Below are 19844 nucleotides of genomic sequence, written 5' to 3' on the forward strand. Positions count from 1 at the left end.
CCGGGGAAGCGTTGGGCTGCCAACGGCACGGACGTTGAGTGGCTGGAAGGGAAGGAAAGCAGGGACTCCCTGGAGGACTGAGGGGTCATAGCCACCCCACGGAACAGGGGTCCCTGCTGCTACGGGGTGTTCGGTGTGTCCGGAATAAACATGCACCCCGAGGCCTCGGAGCCCGTGGCGGACAGGAGTGCGGAGCAGGACTACGCGCAGGAGCCGAACGTGGAGAGCGGGCGTGGCGGAGTCGGTGGGTGACTACGGGAATGCAGGCCAAGGAAGCCGCAAGGAAGGTGCCGACCGCCGCCCCAGGGAGGCGAGGGGGGCGACAGGCTGTGCCTAGCTCCACGTACCTGGTCCTCACAGCCAGCGGTAACCCTAATAGTAACAGTAGCGGCCCACACTTACTAAACGACGCATGCCGTGCGCTCACCCCATTTAAGCCATTAAACCCGCCCTCTGCTGTAGGCTCCCCTCTCCCCATTTTATACAGATGAGGAAACTGGAACTTAAAAGAAATTACAGAACTTGTTCCAAACACATTACCCTCAGCCAATTACAGACTGACTCATGCCTGGACAGCCTGACTCCAGAGCCCAAGCCCTTATCTACACACCTTTCTCCCCACCGTCCCACTTTTTAATGTTTTGAATGTATCCCTTCATTGCTATCACCATGTAAGATCTAAGGCTGTCTCTCCCTCTAGACAGCAAGCTATGTCAGGGCAGGACAGGCTGATTGAGCAATGTCCAGTCCAGTGCTTAAGCCACGGTAGACAGAGTGAATGAAGAGTGGGGTATTTCTGGGGTCACCAGGTAACTCTTCACCAAAGCTCCCCAAAATAGGCTTAGAAGACAGCCTCTCCTCCCACTTGGCTTGGACCCTAAGGGAAACTTTTCAGTGACTAATAAACTACTTCAGCAAATACATCTTAAGCGTTGGCTGTCCAGACAAGCCTGGTATGAGTTGCTGTAGGGAAGCCATGTTGCTCCAAAAGACAGGCTTGGAGCCACTCACCCTGGATACACATTGCAGCTCTGCACCTTGCCAGCTTTATGGCTGTTCGCCCAGAGCTTAACCTCTCTATAAGGCAGGCTCCTCTTCTGCAAACAGGAATAGTTATAATTAGAATTTCTGGCCTACAATTGGCCAGGAATAAATGGTAGCTCTTGTTACTAAAACAACCAATCAATTATTGTGTATATTGAGCACCTATTCTTTTATTCATTCCACAAACCTTTATCTGGTGCCTCTTGTGGCTGGGCATTTCCTGCATTGGGAAATGGGAAAGTGTAAGATTGAGTCCCACACACAGACTATTTAATCTCATTTAGTAGTCCACAGGAACACACAGATGGCAGCAGCAAACAGCCCTTTAGATAGATAGATAGATAGATAGATAGATAGATAGATAGATAGATAGATAGATAGATAGATTGATTTCTAAGTGGTAAATCAAGAGTTAGAATTTTTTCATTTTATTTCTTTATTAATAGACTTTATTTTTTTAGAGCAGTTTCAGGTTCACAGCAGAACTGAGCAGAAGCTACAGAGAGTTTGCATGTAGCTCTCCCCACCCACACATATGTACTCCCCTACCCTCAACATCCCTCATCAGTGTGGCATGTTTGGTACAATCGATGAACCAACATTGACACATTATTATCAAAGTCTATAGTTTACATTAGTGTTCACTCTTGATGTTGTACATTCTATGGGTTTTGACAAATGCATAATGACATGTAGCCACCACTGTAGTATCATACAGAATAATTTCAATGCCCTAAAAATCCCTTGTGCTCCATCTATTCATTCCTCCCTCCCTCTCCCCAAACCTCTTGAAACCACGATCTTTTTATTGTTTCTGTAGCTTTGCCTTTTCCAGAATGTCATTTGGTTGGAATCGTACAGTTTGTAGCCTTTTCAGACTGGCTTCTTTCATTTAGTAATATATCTTTTAAGTTTCTTCCATGTCTTTCATGGCTTGATAGCTCATATCTTTTTATTCACTGCACATATATTTTTTAATTTACATATATGTACTGTTCATTGTTTCTAAGAATGTTTAGAGCTTTAGCTTTTTAAACTTACGTAGTTATCAAAGGAATAAAGCCAACCACAAAATAAGAATTAATTCAAAAAGATACATACACCCTGCTATTAACAGCAACATTATTTATAATTGCCAAGATATGGAAGCATCCTAAGTGCACATCAATAGTTGAATAGATAATGAAGATGCACCATATATATGTAATAGAATACAACTTAACCATAAGAAAGAAGGATATTTTGCCATCTGCAACCCTTCACTCAATTCTTCTTTTTTCATTTCAAAAACCAGAATTTTATAACCAGCATAAACATTTCCATTACATCAAAAACATCAAAATACCTAGAAATAAACTTAACCAAAGAGGTTACCTATACTGCAAAAACCAAAATGGCACAAAGAAATGGAAAGATTTCTTGTGTTCTTGGATTGGAAGAATCAGCACTATCAAAATGGCCACACTACCCAAAACAATCCACAGATCCAATGCAACCCCCATCAAAATACTCGTGACGCTCCTCACAGAACTAGAACAAACAATTCCAAAATTTATAAGGAACCACAAAAGACCCCGAACAGCCAAAGCAATCTTTTGTAGGTCTTTTTTTTTTCTCTCTCTTTCTTCTTTCTGTTCTCTTTTCTTATGGTTTGATGACAGAGAAGGTCCTTTAATATTTGTTGTAAAGCTGATTTGGTGGTACTGAAATCTTTTAGCTTTTGTTTATCTGGGAAGCTTTTGATTTCTTCATCAAGTCTGAACGAGAGCCTTGCTGGATAGAGTATTCTTTGTTGTAAGTTTTCCCCTTTCATCACTTTAAATGTATCATGCCACTCCCTTCTGGCCTGTAAAGTTTCTTCTGAAAAATAAGCTGCTAACCTTCCATGAGAGTTCCCTTGTATGTTATTTGTTGCTTTTCTCTTGCTAATTTTAATGACTTCTCCTTATCCTTAATTTTTGTCAATTTGATGAGTATGTGCTTTGGTGTGTTCCTCTTTGGGTTGATCCTGTGTGGTACTCTTTGCGTTTCCTGGACTTGAGTGACTGTTTCCTTTCCCAATTTGGGGGAGTTTTCAGTGATTATCTCTCCAAAAAATTTTCCCAGGTCCTTTCCCTCTCTTTTCTCTTTCTGGGACTTCTATAATGTGAATATTAGTGTGCTTCATGCTGTCCCAGAGTTCTCTTAAAAAACAGCCCTTAAGATTAAGTGCATTTGAATCAGCCAATTTTGATTGACTTTTCCAAAAAACTGAGTGCATTTAAATGAGCTCATTTTCTTTTTACATTGTTTTAAACATTCCAGATAAATTTGATGGGTTTTTTTCCAACCCCACCCCCATTTCTAGTCCCATCCCCTTCTCCCCTCCTCCAGAATTTTGTGTGAATTCTTTCAATCACTTTATCTATCTATCTATCTATCTATCTATCTATCTATCTATCTATCTATCTACATATAAAGTGTGTCATTACACAATGCATAGTATAGGTTTGTGTGTTTTTAATTTACATAAGTGATATCCTGTGCTTATTATGAAACTTGGTTTTTTCACTCCATGTTTCAGAGAATTATTCATATTAACTGACATAGCTCCAGTGCATTCTTTTCCAAGGTAGAATAATCCATTGTTTTATTTAACCAGTCCCTACGGATGGATAACATTTGCATTGTTAACAGGTTTTAGCTATTACAAATAATGCAAAAGTCAGTATCTTTGTACATGTCTCCCTGTGCCCCCATACAAGAGCTTTTATCGAAGATCTGCCTGCAAGTGAAATTTTTGTAGTCCTTATCAATGCTTTGAAAATTGTGATCCATTTAAAGAGTGCCAGTTCCATACTAAAAGTGGACAGTTATTAATCAAGTTGAAATTGGGGGGAATTTTTTATACATTTCTTGATCTCTATAGAACCCATCTCTTACTTTACAGAAATTAATGATCCCAAGGAAACGTGTATGGGCCCTTCTGACGCTTCCCACCTCAGCAAGCAGAAACAGAGCGGTGATAGCTGGTCAGACGGTCGCTTAGCACACCAAAGAGATGACAAGGAAGAGCATGGCCCCAGGTATGTGGCATGCTGCTGCCACTCACAGCACCCTTTACCTAGTAAGGTAGATGCTACAATCATCCCCTTATAAAGATAAGGAAACTGAGGCTCTTGGAGATTAAATATTTGGCCCCATGTCTGAAAATTAGTAGTGGAGTCAGGATGGCACTGCCTCAGTGGCACAGCTAACCACGATCTATGAAACTTTAATGCCAGACCCAGAGAGAGAGAAACATCAGTAGTTCTTGATGATGCTACTAAAAGTATTTTTATTAAAACATACATTGCAGTTTTTAAGAAGGCTGCTAGTCATGATACTGGATAAGGCCCTGAAAGCTAGAAACAAACAAACAAACAACTTAAAATTCTCATCAGGCATATAGAATGTTGTGGAATTTGGGGAAGGGTAGGGATGTGCCAAAGACTTTAGGGACTGTATTTGACAGCTGACAACTGAAATAAATATCTTGTTCATGTTTTTCACTTAACAGAATGACTAAAAATTTTCTGCAAAAACTATGCAAGCAGCACAAGCTTTATATTACCCCAGCATTGAATGATACGCTCTATTTACACTATAAAGGTAAGGGTCGGGTAGAGGATGTTCCTCGTGTCAGGAAAGACCCTAGTGCTGGAAGGAATTACTTACAGGGATCATCTGGAGTTCTTAAATTATATTTCAGTAAAAATTTGAGAGTTTAGTGGAGATATACAGAAAAGCAATAATATTTCTTTGAAGGAAAAGTCTTAACATGGCTAGAGTTTATAAAGAGGGCTACTGACTATATGCATACGAGGGAAACACAGGGATATCTTTTATTTGTATTTTCTAAAGGAGTCACAAATTTTCAGCTTAGAAGCTACCTGTAAATACTTTGAGCTCGGGAGGGATATGTTGTGAAGGACTGGGTGGTGTCCAGTGTCACACATAAACTTCAGTTCAGGTTCACATGCTATTCCTAGCACTGAGAAAGAAGGGTGATAATTCCCAGGCTGTGCTGAATTTGGGATGGCCAGCCTGCTCCTCAGTCATCTGTGTGTCCCTCTATGTATTCAGTCAAGTGTTTACTGAGAGCCTTCTGTGTGCCTGGCACCATGCACGGGGCTGGAGATACAGAGATGGATACAGTGAAGATGCTTTCAGTGTCTTTAGGGACAGAGCGGTCACTGCGAGGCATGCTGTGCCAGGGAGATTCCCAGAGGCCTCTTGCAGCACAAACACTTGAAAGGTGCGGAATGACTCCTAACTGGTCTCCTCACCTCCACGTCGCCCCCTCCAAAATTTTCCACCCAACGTCTGGGTATAGCAGTGATGAGATGACTTAGGAAGGCAGGTCCCAGGAAACCAATGTTTAAGAGATAGGAAGAAGAGGACCCAGTGGGTCAGACAAGTAGAAAGAATCAGAGAGGGAGAAGATCTAGAGGAGAGAGGGGCCTACATTATCTCCCTCTGCCTAATGAATTATCCCCAAACTTAGCAACTTAAAAAGATCTTTATTTGATACTGTTTCTGAGGGCCAGGAATCTGGGAATGACTTAGGTAGGTGGTTCTGGTTCTTAGGTAATAATTGATATAACCCTTTTTTAACCAAAACTTTTGGTTAAAACTTTTCAGGCAACAAAATCAATAACTTTGAAAAAGTTTTGCTAATTGCAGATGAGCCAGGAATTATAAATTGATAATGAGTTACTAAAAGAAACAAAAAAAAAAGTTTGCCTTTCTCACCTTAAATTTGGCTCATAAGACTGAAAAATACAATAAAAACAAGACCTGAAGTTTGCACCAGCTTCAGGTACAGCTGGATCCGGGTGCTCACTGCATATCTGCGCAAGGCTGTCTCTCCCTTTCTGCGGCCCTGCTTTCCTCTGTGCTCATTCATTTTAGGCAGGCCATCCCTCCCTCACTTCCTCCTACTCCCAGGAGAGAAAGGAAGGGAGGGGCAGCACTAGGCTCCACATCACCAGGCTGGCAATTCCAGCAGAAAGTTACCTCTTTCCAGTGGAACCAGCGAAACTCCCCAGGACTCATCAAGGTTGGCCCCGCGTAGCTAAGTGTGACCAGCTACCTGCAGAGAGTTGTGGGGTAGTATCAGGGGAGGGATGTCCCTCAAAGAAAAGAAGCAGTGGTTTTATCGAGGAAGGATGTATGGACACTGGACAGATGGACAAAGACAAGGGTGACCATGGTGCCTGGGTGTGCGTGCCCTTCCTTCCTGCTAGGTTTTGATCGCATCGAGAACTTGGAAGAGTACACGGGGCTGCGTTGTCTCTGGCTGGAGTGCAACGGGATCCAGAGAATTGAGAACCTCGAGGCCCAAAGGGAATTACGCTGCCTCTTCTTACAAGTGAACCTTATTCATAAAATCGAGAACCTAGAACCTCTGCAGAAACTGGATGCTCTTAACCTCAGCAACAATTATATCAAGACCATTGAAAACCTCTGTAAGAAGGCCCCTTGGGGGCGGTGGCAGGGGGCGGGTGGTTCTCGAGGTCACTGTGTCCACCGCTTTCCCCTGGGGGAGGTTCTCATCATTTTTTTTTCTACCTATGTTGCTGACTTCTGCCGACCTCTCCTCCCAGCCTGCCTGCCGGTCCTGAACATGCTCCAGATGGCCCATAACCATTTAGAGGCCGTGGAAGACATTCAGCATCTCAAGGAGTGTTTGAAACTTTGTGTCCTTGACCTTTCCCACAACAAGCTGAGGGACCCAGGGATCCTGAGCGTCCTGGAGAGCATGCCTGACTTGGTAAAATATGCACACACGCAAAACTGGCAGTCTCTCATGTTCTGTACATAGGAGATCTTTTTCCTCTTTCCCTCCCCTCTTCCTCCTTCCTTTCTTCCTTCTTTCCTTCCATCACACTTCTTCCCCTCTCTGTATTTTTAGCCAGGGTATTTTAAATGCCAGATGCCATACCATTTCACCCACAAGTATTTCAGTGTGTATCTCTGACAGATAAAGGTGTCTTAAAGCATCATCACAATATTATTATTATATCTAAAGTATTATGATAACTACATTTAGTACCCAGTCCATGTTCAGTTTTCCCCATTTGTCTCAAAAATGTGTTTTGGCCATTGGGTTGTGCAAATCCAAACCAGATCCACACATTATATTTGGATTATTGGTCCTTCAAATCTCTTTTGATCTGTCACAGTCCCTTTGCCTATTTCCGCTCCCCACCCCATGAATCTGTTGAAGAAACCAGGTCCTTCCTCTGGTCACTGGCTGCATTCTGGATTCGGATGATTGTATTCTCATGGTGTCATTTAACATGCTCTGCTGTCCCCAGTATCTCTCATAAAATGATGATGGAGCCAGAGGTCTGATCAGATCCAGGCTCAGAATCCGACTTTTAAGGTTTGCCGTGGCATCCCATGAGGGCACCTGTAATGCCTGGCTGCCTTGCTTTTTGTAACTTTAAGACTGATTTGTGGGTTCAGCTGCTGTCAGTCTGACCCAGTCTTCATGGAGGCCCCCGTCCATCCTTCCCCTGCTCATCTCAGCCTCTGCCGATGCATGCTACCTCCATGCATGGTTTCATTAGGAGTCGCACAGCGATTACAGCTCACCTTATTCCTTCTGCATTTATTTGCTTGAGTGCTTCTACAAAGAGCACTTTCCCTCATCAGTTAGGGCCTCCCTAGTATAAAGTGCATGCGGGAAAGGCTGGGATAAATGCTGGGTTCTTACTTTTTATGTATCAATTTTCAGGGAAGCAAATCAAGAACCTAGGACCCTGTAGCGGTGATGATGAAGGGTTTTTCTTTCTTGTTATCATTGTGAACTCATAGCTTTACAGATACAGTATTTGACATGACTTAACCCTTGCTGTCATTTGGGTTTTGTCTGTTTGAATGGTCCCACCTCTGGCCTGTGGCAGCCCCTCCAGGTGGCTCCCATGTCCTCTGGGCTCAATTCCAGTAGCCTTGGTGGCTTCCTTGCTTTTCAGTGTGCATGTGCTGTCATGTCTGCTAGGAAAAAATATTCACAAGAGCATGCAAAACCCTCGAGGTCACTGTCATGGATTAGGGTGTGGATAAGCAAGGGAAAAGTGAGTCAATCTGAAGAAAAATAGAAAGCAAATCATAGTTCAAGAATAATCTGCAGAGTAGACTGTCAAGGACTAGTTTAGAATTTATATTATCACTAGCCGATGGTGATAATATAATGCTATAATACTTTTTTTTTTTTTGGCTTGGCTTGGCTGCCATGACCAAATACCACAGACTGGTGGCTTAAACAACAGAAAATTTATTTTCTCATGATTCTAGAGGCTAGAAGTCCAAGATCAAGTTGCCAGCAGGGTTGGTTTCTTCTGAGGCCTCTCTCCTTGGCTTGTAGTAGACGGCTGCCTCCTCCCTCATGTGGTCTTCTCTGTGCATGTCTGTGTCCTAATTTCCTCTTCTTACACCAGTCCTATTAGACCAGGTCCCACCCTGTGACATCACTTAGTCAGCTCTTCAAAGATCCTGTCTCCAAATGCACACATTCTGAGGTGCAGGGCGGAGGCGAGGGCAGTGTTAGGACTTCAACATATGGATTTGAGAGGGCGCAGGGGGACACAGTTCAACCCACAACAAAAGCAGGCTGTCTGCTGGTTGTCCTGCTGGTAACTTCTCCGCCCAAGCTGCAGCTCCTTCACAACTGCCCCTGAGGCACACCGCTCCACCACCCAGGCCTGGGGGACAGGTCACTTAGAAATGTGATGAGAACGGTGAAGGCAGTATGAAAATGAAGTTTGGAAAATGCTAAACTAATCAGCTAACAATATGTTTATCTTCTCCCACAACAAAAAACACTTGAGATGTGAAAAGCATTTCCTCGATTTAGGCAAACCAATTTTAGGTGCTTCACCTTCTTGGAGTTTCACTGGTAGAAGAGGAGGTGACAGCATTTAAAGATGGGGCTGGCACACTGGCACTGCTGGTCCCGACCTGACATCCAGGACATCCGGAAGCCCGGCGAGAAAGGGCCTCGGGGGGATAAGTAGGCGCTCTCCACCCTTCCTCTTAGTCACCGCTTCTTAGTCACTGTCCAGCCACTGCGCACATTTTCTTAAAATGCGTTATGCCTGAGAAAGCCAGAAAACAATCAACTAGGGATGAATTTCAGTAAAAGAGGTGGGGCGAGGAGACTAATGCAACCACTGCCCTGGGAAAAGGCCTCAGGAAATGTTTTCCAATATTGTTCTGGAAGCACAATGAGATTTAGGCTCTGAAGCTCATACAGAACAAAGAGCTGCCCAGTTCTCGGGACAGTGGGCACAGAAACAAGGGAAGCCTTCTGGCTTCTCTGATGAAATCTTCAGGCTATGACGTTGGCGCCCCCTCAGTTTATTCTCAGAGCACCACACAGATGAGATGTTTTCATCTCGTCTATTTTCAGTGATTAACATCGTTCTGCCTGTGTGCTTCCAGCGTGTACTGAATCTGATGGGAAATCCTGTGATTAGAAACATCCCTAATTATCGAAGGACCGTCACTGTTCAACTAAAACATTTAACATACCTGGATGATAGACCAGTTTTTCCAAAGGACAGGTAAGGAAGCAAAAAAGTCTGTTGGTCACACTTTACTATGCAAGAGCTGAGCAGGCTTAGTATTAAACTCATAAAAATGTCTGATTTTTGAGCATTTCTGCATATCATTAAATATTCCTACACAATAGGCTTAATGCCTTACATGATGGTTTATAATAGGAAATTCTCTACTTTTGAGCACTTATTGATAGACTTTTCATCATCCTTTGATAACTATCCTTGTACGTCAATACTCTGACCTCATTACTGGTTATTTCCTTAGGATGGAATCCTAAGAGTTGTATTATTGGATTAAACACTGTGGCTTGAGGTTTTTAAAAGGTGCTTATAAATATTTTCTAATTGTTTTCTAGAACATTTGTAATGACTTATGAGTTCCCCAGACACAGTCATGTAAAAGAAATCCTTGCCAGTTTAAGGTGAAGGTAGTATCACGTTTTAAATTTGCATTTTTGGGTAACAGATCAGGTCAGTCATTTTTACCACCTTTATTGGACATTTATGTTTCCTCCTCTATGAGTACGGCATTCATGACCTCCTCCCGGTTTCCTTTGGAGGGAGAGATTTTTCTTATTGATTCCTAAGAGCTCTTTGCATATCAAAAACATCGAACCTGGGACTGCCATGTATGTTGTCACTGCCTTTATCTGGGTTTTTAATTTACCTTTTGATTGAGGCCACTTTTCATTCCAGCTTAGAAACCTCTGTAACTGGCAGTGCCCAAAGGGAAGTACAATCCGCACTTTGAATTATACGACATTTAAAAAGAAATGTTACTGAACTTTTTTTTTTTGAACTTACAAACTTCAGTCAAACTAACACAGATTTCAAGTAAAAGGGAGAGCCTCCACTCGGACCAGGTGGAGAAAACAAGGATTCCTGCTTCTGTGGGGGTCGGGCCAAAATGCATCCGGTTCTCCGGCACCCAGTCCTGGGCATTAAGGGGTCCGGCAGGTGGACCTCAAAGCCCAGCTCTGCAGCTGCAGGTCCCGTGCCATGGCTGGGCTCGCTCACCTCCTGAGCCTCATGTTCCTCATCTGGAAAGTGGGGACAATACCGACCACCGGGTCCTAGTGAGTACCCGTGAGTATCCGTGCAAGACTCTGACTCAATGGGAGAGGGGCTGTTGCGGAGGATTTTGAGCCCACCCCACGGCAGTGCTGGCCAGCAGGAGAGGGTCATTAGCGTGGATGCGAGCCCGGCCCTTCTGCAGGGAGACCCGCCGCCCTATGCAGTGTTCCACGACTTCAGTTCAGGAGTTGGATTCATCTGGGTCTGAAGCCTCCTTCCAGCACTCACTAGCTGTTCTCTCTGCCTTGGATGCCCTTCATGGGTGTTCACGGGTGCCTGCTCATCTGTCATCTTAAGATCTCCATGACCGACCACCTATCTAAGTAGCACCTCTTCCTTTTCCATCTGTTGTCTCTTTAACCTGATTTCTTTTCTTTGGACTCATTGGCCTCTGACATACTTGTTTCCTTATTTAGGGTCTGTCTTTTCCCCATAAAAGGGCAGCTCTAACAGAGCAAGCAGTGTCACCTCTTATGTTACCTTCTGTATCCCTGGTCCTAGAACACTCCACTCATTTCAAGTGTACAATTCATTGGTTTTTTAGTATGTTCACAGAGGTGTGCAACCACCCCAACAATCAATTCTAGAATATTTTAATCACCAAGAAAAGCAACCCTTACTTAATATATTAGCAGTCACTCCCCAATTCCCCCTCTGCCAGCCTAGGGCAACCACAAATCTTTCTATCTCTATGGATTTGCCTATTCTGGACATTTCATATAAATGGAATCATACAATATGTGGTCTTTTATGATTGGCTTCTTTCACTTAGCACATTTTTAAGGTTCACACATATGTCAATAAATAATTTCAAAATATTTCAAACTATTGTGAAATAATACTCCATTCCCAAATGCCACATTTTATTAATCTATCAATCAGTCAGCGGGCCTTTGGGTTGTTTCTACCTTTTGGCTATTGTGAACAGTGATGACATCAATATTTGTGTGCAGGTATTTGTGTGTGGACATTTGTTTTCAACTCACTTGAGTATAAATGCTTAGGAGCACAATTGCTGGATTATATGTAAGATTATATACCTATAATCTATAATTGCCAAACTGTCTTCCAAGGTGGTTGTGCCATTTTGCATTTCCATCAGCAGTGAACGAAGAGTTCTTACTGCTCCACATCCTCACCAGCATTTGGTGTTGTCAGTGCTCTGGATTTTGGCCATTCTGTTGGGTGTTAAGTGGCATCTCATTGCTTTAATTTTCATTTCCCTGATGTCATTTGCTGATGAGCTTATTTGATACCTGCCTCTCCTCTTTAGCAAGGTGTCCAGTTCCTTTGTGCACTTAAAAAAAATTTTTTTTGGTATGTTTGGATATGAGCCATTTATCAGTTAACTTTCCTGCAAATATTTTCTCCCAGTCTTGTGGCTTGTCAGGTATACAATTTGCAAATCTTTTCTCACATTCTGGGGGTTGTCTTTTATTTATGGTATTTTTTGCATTACACACATTTTTAATTTTGGAGTCTAATTTCTCAATTTTTTGTCTTGTCGTTTGCTCCCTTGCCTCGTATCTAAAAGGTTTCACAAACCATTAGAGATTAAAATGTATGTGTGTTAACTTGTATCCTTGTGGTCACATGTCCTTCGGGCTTTTAGTTTGATTTAGAGGAAAAGGAGCAAGTTTGGTCAGATAGTGTTATGTTTTAGATGACTTTTAACCTGTGACACTTCAAACCTCCCTGATTTCTGTGTGTGTGTGAGTGTGTTTTTTTAAATCCTCTTAAATAGAGCTTGTGCAGAGGCCTGGGCTCGGGGAGGGTATGCAGCTGAGAAGGAGGAGAGAGAGGAGTGGGAGAGGAGAGAACGGAAGAAGATCACGGACAGCATTGAGGCCCTGGCAGCGATCAAGCGCCGGGCTGCGGAGAGGAAACAGCAGAAAGAAAGCCAAGGGCCAGGTACGTGCTCTAGACGCAGGGAGCACTGGGGCTCCATTTAGATGGGCGCTCACACACACTCACTTTCCTGTTTTCTGACCCGTTTGAAAGGGCAGACATCATGGCCCTTAACCCATGCCCTTTAGCCTGCAACTCCTAAACGCCTCCTGCACTGTTTTCTTAGTGACTGTGTCCTGTGCCACCAGGTGCAGGTGCTAAGCATCCCTCTGGTGGATGGTTAGCCCATTTATCCAGCACCGTAAACAGCACACTGATGAACTTCCCCGCCGCAGTTCCTCGCCACCCACCCTCAGCAGTACCCCACGGGTCCCCCTTGTCCTCTCGGGGCGGTCTCAACTCACATGTGGACTTGTTCGGCTCAGGGGAGACACCCAGGCCAGACAACGCAGAGGACGTGGATGCCGCTGTGGATGAGGAGGAAGAGCCTCAAGAGGACAGAGAGAGGCGGCAGAAGATGGAGCAGTTTGTCAAGGAGAGTTTCAAGGCCAAGGATGAGCTATTCCCAGAAAAGTTGAGCCTCATGGAGGGGCTGCCTGCAGATGTTGATGGAGAGACTGGAGGCCAGGAGCCTGGAGGGGCGCTCCCCACTGAGGCCCCCACGCCGCCGACCCACGGAACTGCCTGGGAAGGTAGGTGGTCAAGAATAGCAGGGGTGTGACTGGGGGGACCCAGACGGTCTCCACTCCTGACTGCTGTGTCTGTAGGGTGATGTGCATGTTATCTGGAACACTGTCATTAACTAGACTAGCACTGCCCAACAGGACTGCGAGGGGAGCCAGAATGGCATTTCTAGTTCCATGCTCAATGAGATGCAAAGAAATGATGAGACACTAGCAATATCTTTTACTGAACCCAGTACATGCAAAATATAATCAGGTAAATCAACATAAAATTATTAATGATATTTTACTTTTTTTGAGACCTTTTTTTAAATGAGCTTGATTTTTCTTTAATGGAGGAACTGGGGATTGACCCTGCACCTCGTGCGTGCTAAGCATGTGCTCCACCACTGAGCTGTACCCAGCCCCCAATACTTTACCTTTTTTGACACTAAGTCTTCAGAGTCCAGTCTATATTTGCCACTTACAGCACATCTCCATTGAGATGTGCACTTTTGAACAGTTAAGGTGAAATGTAGCCCTGCAAAAGGAAGTGAGTTGTTTTGGACAGATTCTGTTTTGAAACTGAAATTAATTAAAAATAAATACAATTGAATACAATTAAAAATCCAGCTCCTTGGGAGTGCTGGCCACATTGCTGGTGCTCTGTAGCCATACACGGCCATGGCTAATGCAGATTAGAAAGGAGCCCCACTGACAGGATTCCAGCCAAGTTCCTGAGGTCCTATCAACTAACAGATAAACCTAGGACTCGCCCAGGATGCTGCTGCTGTGTCCCTGAGGATGAGGGCCTGGGACACACCCAGTCTGTGCAGCCCTGGGGGTGGGAACATTCCATTCCCAGCCTCAGCAGGATTTGAGGTCTGTCTGAGGAGGTTAGCTGGTCTGGCCCCCATTTTCTGGGAGAGACCTAGAAGGAACCCTGGTCTCCAGACTGCCCAGGAGACCAGCCAGCGGGGCAAGGACCAGTGATTCACCAGATGTTGAAGTCTAAATCTCAGGGCCGCAGGAGAGGTTATGTGAGTGCATCCCATGGTGGAAATGCATTTCCCATCTCTGATCACACTCTGTCCAGGGAAGCATGAGCTCCCTTCCAATGGTCACCAAAATGGTACAGAGAACGATACACACATTTCTCTAAAACACATCGTGAACAGGTGAAGCAGCGCGGTTTCTAGACAGACACCCTAAGGTCAAACCCAAATCCAACCCCTTAGCCTGCCGAGTGACCTCAGGCAAACCGCAAAACCTCCCCATTCCAGCCGCTGTAAAGGGAAACAGTCCCTGCCAGGGATCAAATGAAGTAGTGAAAGGAATGTACCCAGTAAGTGTAGTCTCTTCCCTGCCTCGCCTTTTCCTAGAACAAAACAAAGCCTAAGCAGGTAGGTTCTAGGAAACAAAGGGACTTGGCAGCTGCCTGGACAAGCTTCTGCTGGTTGGGAAGTTGGAGACCATGGTGCCATGAATAGGACATAGGGGTCCGGAAGGAAGGGCTAGATAGAGGGGATACAGATCTCTGTTGTAATTAGAAGTTGAGTAGGGAGGAGCATATAGTGCAGTGTTAGAGTGCTTAGCATGTAAGAGGTCCTGGGTTCAATCCCCAATACCTCCATTAAAATAAATAAATAAATAAACAAACAAACCTAGTTGAGAAGCCACGGGGATGGCCAAGCCTCAGGGTTGAGGCTGGACCAAACTGTTGTGGGAAGAGGAGGCAGTTCATCCCTCCAGTAATAACTGAAGCCAGAAGACTGGAGAGGAAGCAGTCAGCAGGGTCGGGATGCAGCCTGGGAACCTTGAACAGGGGTGGGGGTGGTGAGGAGGAGCCCCGTCTCAACTCCACATTCCCCAGGCAATACTGCGATGATGTAACAGGTATCCCTGATGCCCGTGCAGCAGGCGGGGCTGGGAAACTTGGTCTTCCCTTCTTCATCTCCTGGTCCATCAATCATGCCTCCTCCACGGACCCTGCATATTCCGCACAGATTCCTGGCTGGTGCTTCCATCTCCCTGAAGTCATCTCCAGGCTCCAGAAAGCGGGCAGCTCTCTCCTTTCCTTCTAGACAGGAAGAACCTTGTCCTAATCTGGGATTCTCGCAGCTCCTGTCACAGGGGCCGGAGCCTTTCAGACCCAAGGGTTTTATCCTTCCCCTTGGAATCCACCTTAACCTGGGGTTTTTCCCTCTGACCACCACATATGAAACCAACCCCAAGATTAAGAACTCTTTGTTGTTGTTCCTTAAAATCAGCTCCCCAGATTGTGGTCACTGAGAGAGCATCAGGTACAGAACTTCACGGAGCTGAAGATGTAGAAACCATCAGACTGGAGACAAGGGAGAAGCTCTTCATCGACGTACGTAAACCAGTGCATCTGGAGGTGTCTGCAGTACAGCCATTTCAGATCACATACAAACCCTCCAAATCTTGCTACCCAAAGCGTGAGGTCCTATGGCCTCCCCTGGGGGCTGGTTAGAATGCAGAACCCCGGGCCCCACTCCAGACCCACTCACTGATCAGAATCTGCATTTAGTAAGCTATCCCTGAGTTGCAGGGGGTCCATACATGCACCTTCAAGACTGAGAAGTACTGGTCCAAACGATTCCCCTTGAAATATGTCTACAAAACTATTTTTTGTTAATGGAGGTACTGGGGATTGAACCCAGGATCTCATGCACACTAAGCAAGCATTCTGCCACTGAGCTCAACCCTCTCACTGCAGAACTCTTGATTTGTTTTCCCCAAAGAAGTGGCACTGCAAAGTGGTTCTGTCTGGCTGGCCGTATGCAGAATTGTTGCGCAAGTAGCTTTTTATCATCAGAGCCTCTAATCCTCTCTGGACAGCTACCCACCTTCCTGGCCTGTCGCTGCTCCTGCCCCCTGGTGTGACTGTCTAGAATCGTGTTCCCCTGGGGCTGGCTCAGTGAGGGGCCACCTAACCCTGTGACTGATCATGGCCTTGAGAATAGCCCTCCTCCCTGAAGCTCTTCTAGTAACAGTCTTGCACGCTTTGCCCACAGGAACAGGTTCCCTGGGAATGCACACTTTTTGTCATGACCTGCAAGAACTGTGCAAGGGGTTGGGGTGGGAGACCCTGTGGGTGCTTGTGTGCACCCTGCTCTCCTGAAAGGCCAGCATGCCTCTCTGCCCATGAGGGAGCAACTTCTGTTTAAACCATGTGCGTGACTTTGCCTACTGGCTGCCTGCTTCCTCAATCAACTTCTACCCTGTTTAATTCCCAACCTCATGCGCCTCCAACAGGGTTCAGCTGAGCACAGTCAATATTGAGGGGGTCTGAGTCTTCTGAGCCTACATATACACACGACAAAACGAAAACTGGGCAATTCATCCCTAACATTTGAGAACCAACCACCTGTAGAAACAGGGCACTAAGAGCTAATACTAACTATTCTTCCTCATTGTCCAGCGGTATTTTATTTTGGGAGAGTGTTAATTAGGTTTATTTATTTATTTTTAGAGGTTCATGGGGATTGAACCTAGGACCTCATGCATGCTAAGCACACACTCCATCACTTGAGCTATACCCTCCCCAAATCCGGTGCTATTTTATCTTGTATCAATCAATTTAACTCTTCCAATAACTCTAAGAGGTAGACACCATTATCATCCCCATTTGACAGCTGAGGAAGTTGAGAAACAGAGAGGTTAAGTAACTCACTCAAGGCCACACAGCCAGGCAACAGTGGAGCAGGAATACCAGCCCAGGCATTCTGGCTCCAGAGTTCACATATCTAACTGCACAGTGGACCAGCTGCTACAGATGAAGACAGCCCAGAACACAACATAAAACAGAAAAGCCCTCCTAGCTTTGTGAAGATCCAAAATGTATTCATTTTGTCCCATGTAGAGTCCTAAGGCTAATTTGTACATGGGAGGTACATGTCTCCCCAGCCCCCTAGAGGAATTGGCTGAGTCTCTAATGCCAAAGTGAAACGAGAAAAGAGGTGGAGATTCTTGAAACGTGTCACACCTTGCGAATCTCTTTCACTGACCAGATCTGGGTACCCAGAGTGGCCGTGTGCATGTGTTCTGAGTGTGCAGGGGGCCCGAGTGGTCCAGGTCAGTCCCTCTGCCCCTCCACACTCACACACATATGGCACAGGCTTGGCTGTCTATGTGGGTCCATCTGTCTGGTCGACCAGACGTCAAGGGTGTGCCCTGCTGGTGACGTGGGTCATTTGCTCTTGCAGGACCTACCTGACTTGGAAGATGTTGACGCAGGCGAGTCTCTAGAAGACCAGGACAAGGTGATCTCGCGCACTTCCTGGCCATTCCACTTTCACTTCCAGACCCTGTACTTTCACTGACAAAGCATGTCCTCGACTCCCAAGTGGAGTGCCTTTGTGCCTGAAGCATGGCACACCCCTGTACTTTCACCTCACCCAAGGAAATGCCGCTCACCTCCGGAAGGTTTTACAATTAGCCACTTGGGTTTTCTTGAACAGATCTTTCAGCACTGATTTTTAATAACCACGTATTGTACATTATTATCTGAACATCTCTATCCTTCTGATGTATTTGTATGTCCATCTTGCAAATGTCTACAGCGACATGTGGGCGGGGGAGGAAGGAGGGGAGGAGGAGGGAGGAGACCGTAGAAGGCATGGTGGGAAGCTCTCCCACATTGTCCTGACCCCCATCCCTCTGCACGAGTGAGAGCCTGGGAGAGCCAGCCCTGGGGTCCCGGAGGAGAGGGAAGCCTAAGACATCATCTCAGTGCAGGAGCTTGTCATTGAAGGAAGGAAACCACAGTTCCGTGAGGGCCTGGCTGCCAGAGCATGACTAGGTGGCTGGGTGAAGGCACAGCCAGAGGCCAAGGCTCCAAGATGAGTCAGTTCAGAGACCTGGGAGGGAGTCGGTGCAGCAAGAACAGGGTGGGCGACAGCCATACTGCACAGAGGCAGAGGGTGGAGGGAGCGGGTGGAGGGAGGGTAGACTGGGCAGCAGAGCTCACGACCTCAGGGCTCAGAAACAGCTGCCAAGGCGTGCCCATCCTGAGGCCTGACTCCTTCGGGCCTTAATGTGGCAACAGTGTTTTGTGATAAAAAAGCAGAATTAGCATGGTGAATTTTAAAGTGACTACTGTGAAAACAGAAATGTTCAAATCTTTTTTCCTTCAACAGAAGATGTGCTTTCCCAAGATTACAGCCATCTCAAGCCTGAGTGATGACAGTGACCCTGAACTGGACTACACCTCACCCCCAGTGCTGGAAAATGTGTCCACAGACACCCTTTCAAATATATTTGCAATCTCCAAGGACATCTCCAGGAAGGCCGAGACGGAGGCACCCTTTACAGACATATTTAAAGTTGCAGAGAAAGACTCAGAAACCCAGAGGCAAAACACCATAGCCCCTTGCCCGCTGATTCAGGAGCTGGACGACAGTGAGCCTTCAGGGGTCCCACCCCGGCTCCCAGCCTGCAAGAGAGAAGCCACACCATCGCCCAGCAGTGAGGATGAGGATGGGGACCTGCTTCCAGCCTCTCCTCCAGGTAATGCCACCTTACTTTCAAGGTCACAGGGGCTGAAAGCTTTGACAGTAGGGAAGTGGACTGTGGACCACCCAAACCCAGAGCGGATGGCCACCAGGGCCTCTGCCTTAAGAATCCCATGTTCTTGGAGGAGGTCACTCACCACCTCTCCAAAGACCAGAGATGGCTGCAGACTGTTCTGCCGCTTGCCAAGCTGGGCCGAGAAGCTGCCAAGCCAACCCCTTCCCAGGTGGGCAAGCTGGCCTCACCAGGGCCACTCATGCCCTGCAGATCCCTACCACCTTGTCCAGCAGGTCTTGGCGCAGCCAGGGAACCTGCATTTCACCTCCCCCCGCCCCCACCATCCAGGTCCTTGGCCTTCCCAGACCAAGGCTTCTGAGGGAAGGTTCTGGAGACAGTACTGGCCAGTCTCCACCCAACCTGGCACTGGGGGCCTGTGCCGGGAACAGGGAGAAGCACCTGTGGGAAAGCTGGTTGGTGCTTGCTGATAACAGGCACGCTGGGGGTGACTGTTTAGAGCTGCCTCTGGGGATCCGACTCTGGCGTCTGTTGAACCCAGAGGATTCCTGGCCAGCAGCCAGGCTTCCTTCTGAAACATAACTCGTGTGGCTAAGGCACAGGAAGAGAGGAGGGGTGACCACACTTCCCAAGAACACCAAGTCACCTCCTTTCTCAATTCCTTAGGAAACAGCACTGAAAAGGAAGAAGTGTGTTCTGAGCTGGAGCCCAAGGCTGGAGAGGACCAGAGGATGCTAAATGTGGCCTGGACTGAACCTGAGGTGGCCCCTCCACTCTTGGACTAACAGGGACAGGGAGGTGGCAGCCAGGCCCTGTCCTGACCCCACAGCAGGCGCAGCTCACCCTTAGCTGGGCTCCCCTTCTCTCCAAAGAGCTGCAGTTACGAGCGCGCGGGCCCCGGCTCACCCCTCTGCGTGTGTGGATGGCATCATGCCCCCTGCTCTTAAAGCCTGACACCTCACCCCAATTAACTGTAGTACAAACTGTGTCGCTCTAAATGTCTCCCTTGAGCATCATAAATGTTTTAGGATCCATGTGAGTCCCCGTGTTAGTGGATTATTTAATGTCGGATTCACTT

At 46.3% G+C, this 19844-nt stretch overlaps 1 protein-coding gene across 1 annotated transcript; it reads left to right on the top strand.

Annotated features, from left to right (window-relative positions):
- Positions 1–10: 10 nt before the first annotated feature.
- DNAAF1 (dynein axonemal assembly factor 1) lies at positions 11–19801 on the top strand. The gene is given in 13 exon segments (XM_006183974.3): positions 11–216; positions 218–287; positions 3974–4109; positions 4583–4674; positions 6312–6533; positions 6672–6838; positions 9514–9635; positions 12451–12617; positions 12980–13246; positions 15487–15590; positions 17446–17502; positions 18379–18748; positions 19433–19801. Coding segments are annotated over 13 exon segments (1959 nt in total). The 5' UTR covers positions 11–150; the 3' UTR covers positions 19552–19801.
- Positions 19802–19844: the final 43 nt, after the last annotated feature.

This window comes from Camelus ferus, chromosome 9 (assembly GCF_009834535.1).
Source record: "Camelus ferus isolate YT-003-E chromosome 9, BCGSAC_Cfer_1.0, whole genome shotgun sequence".
Classification (NCBI taxonomy): Eukaryota; Metazoa; Chordata; class Mammalia; order Artiodactyla; family Camelidae; genus Camelus; species Camelus ferus.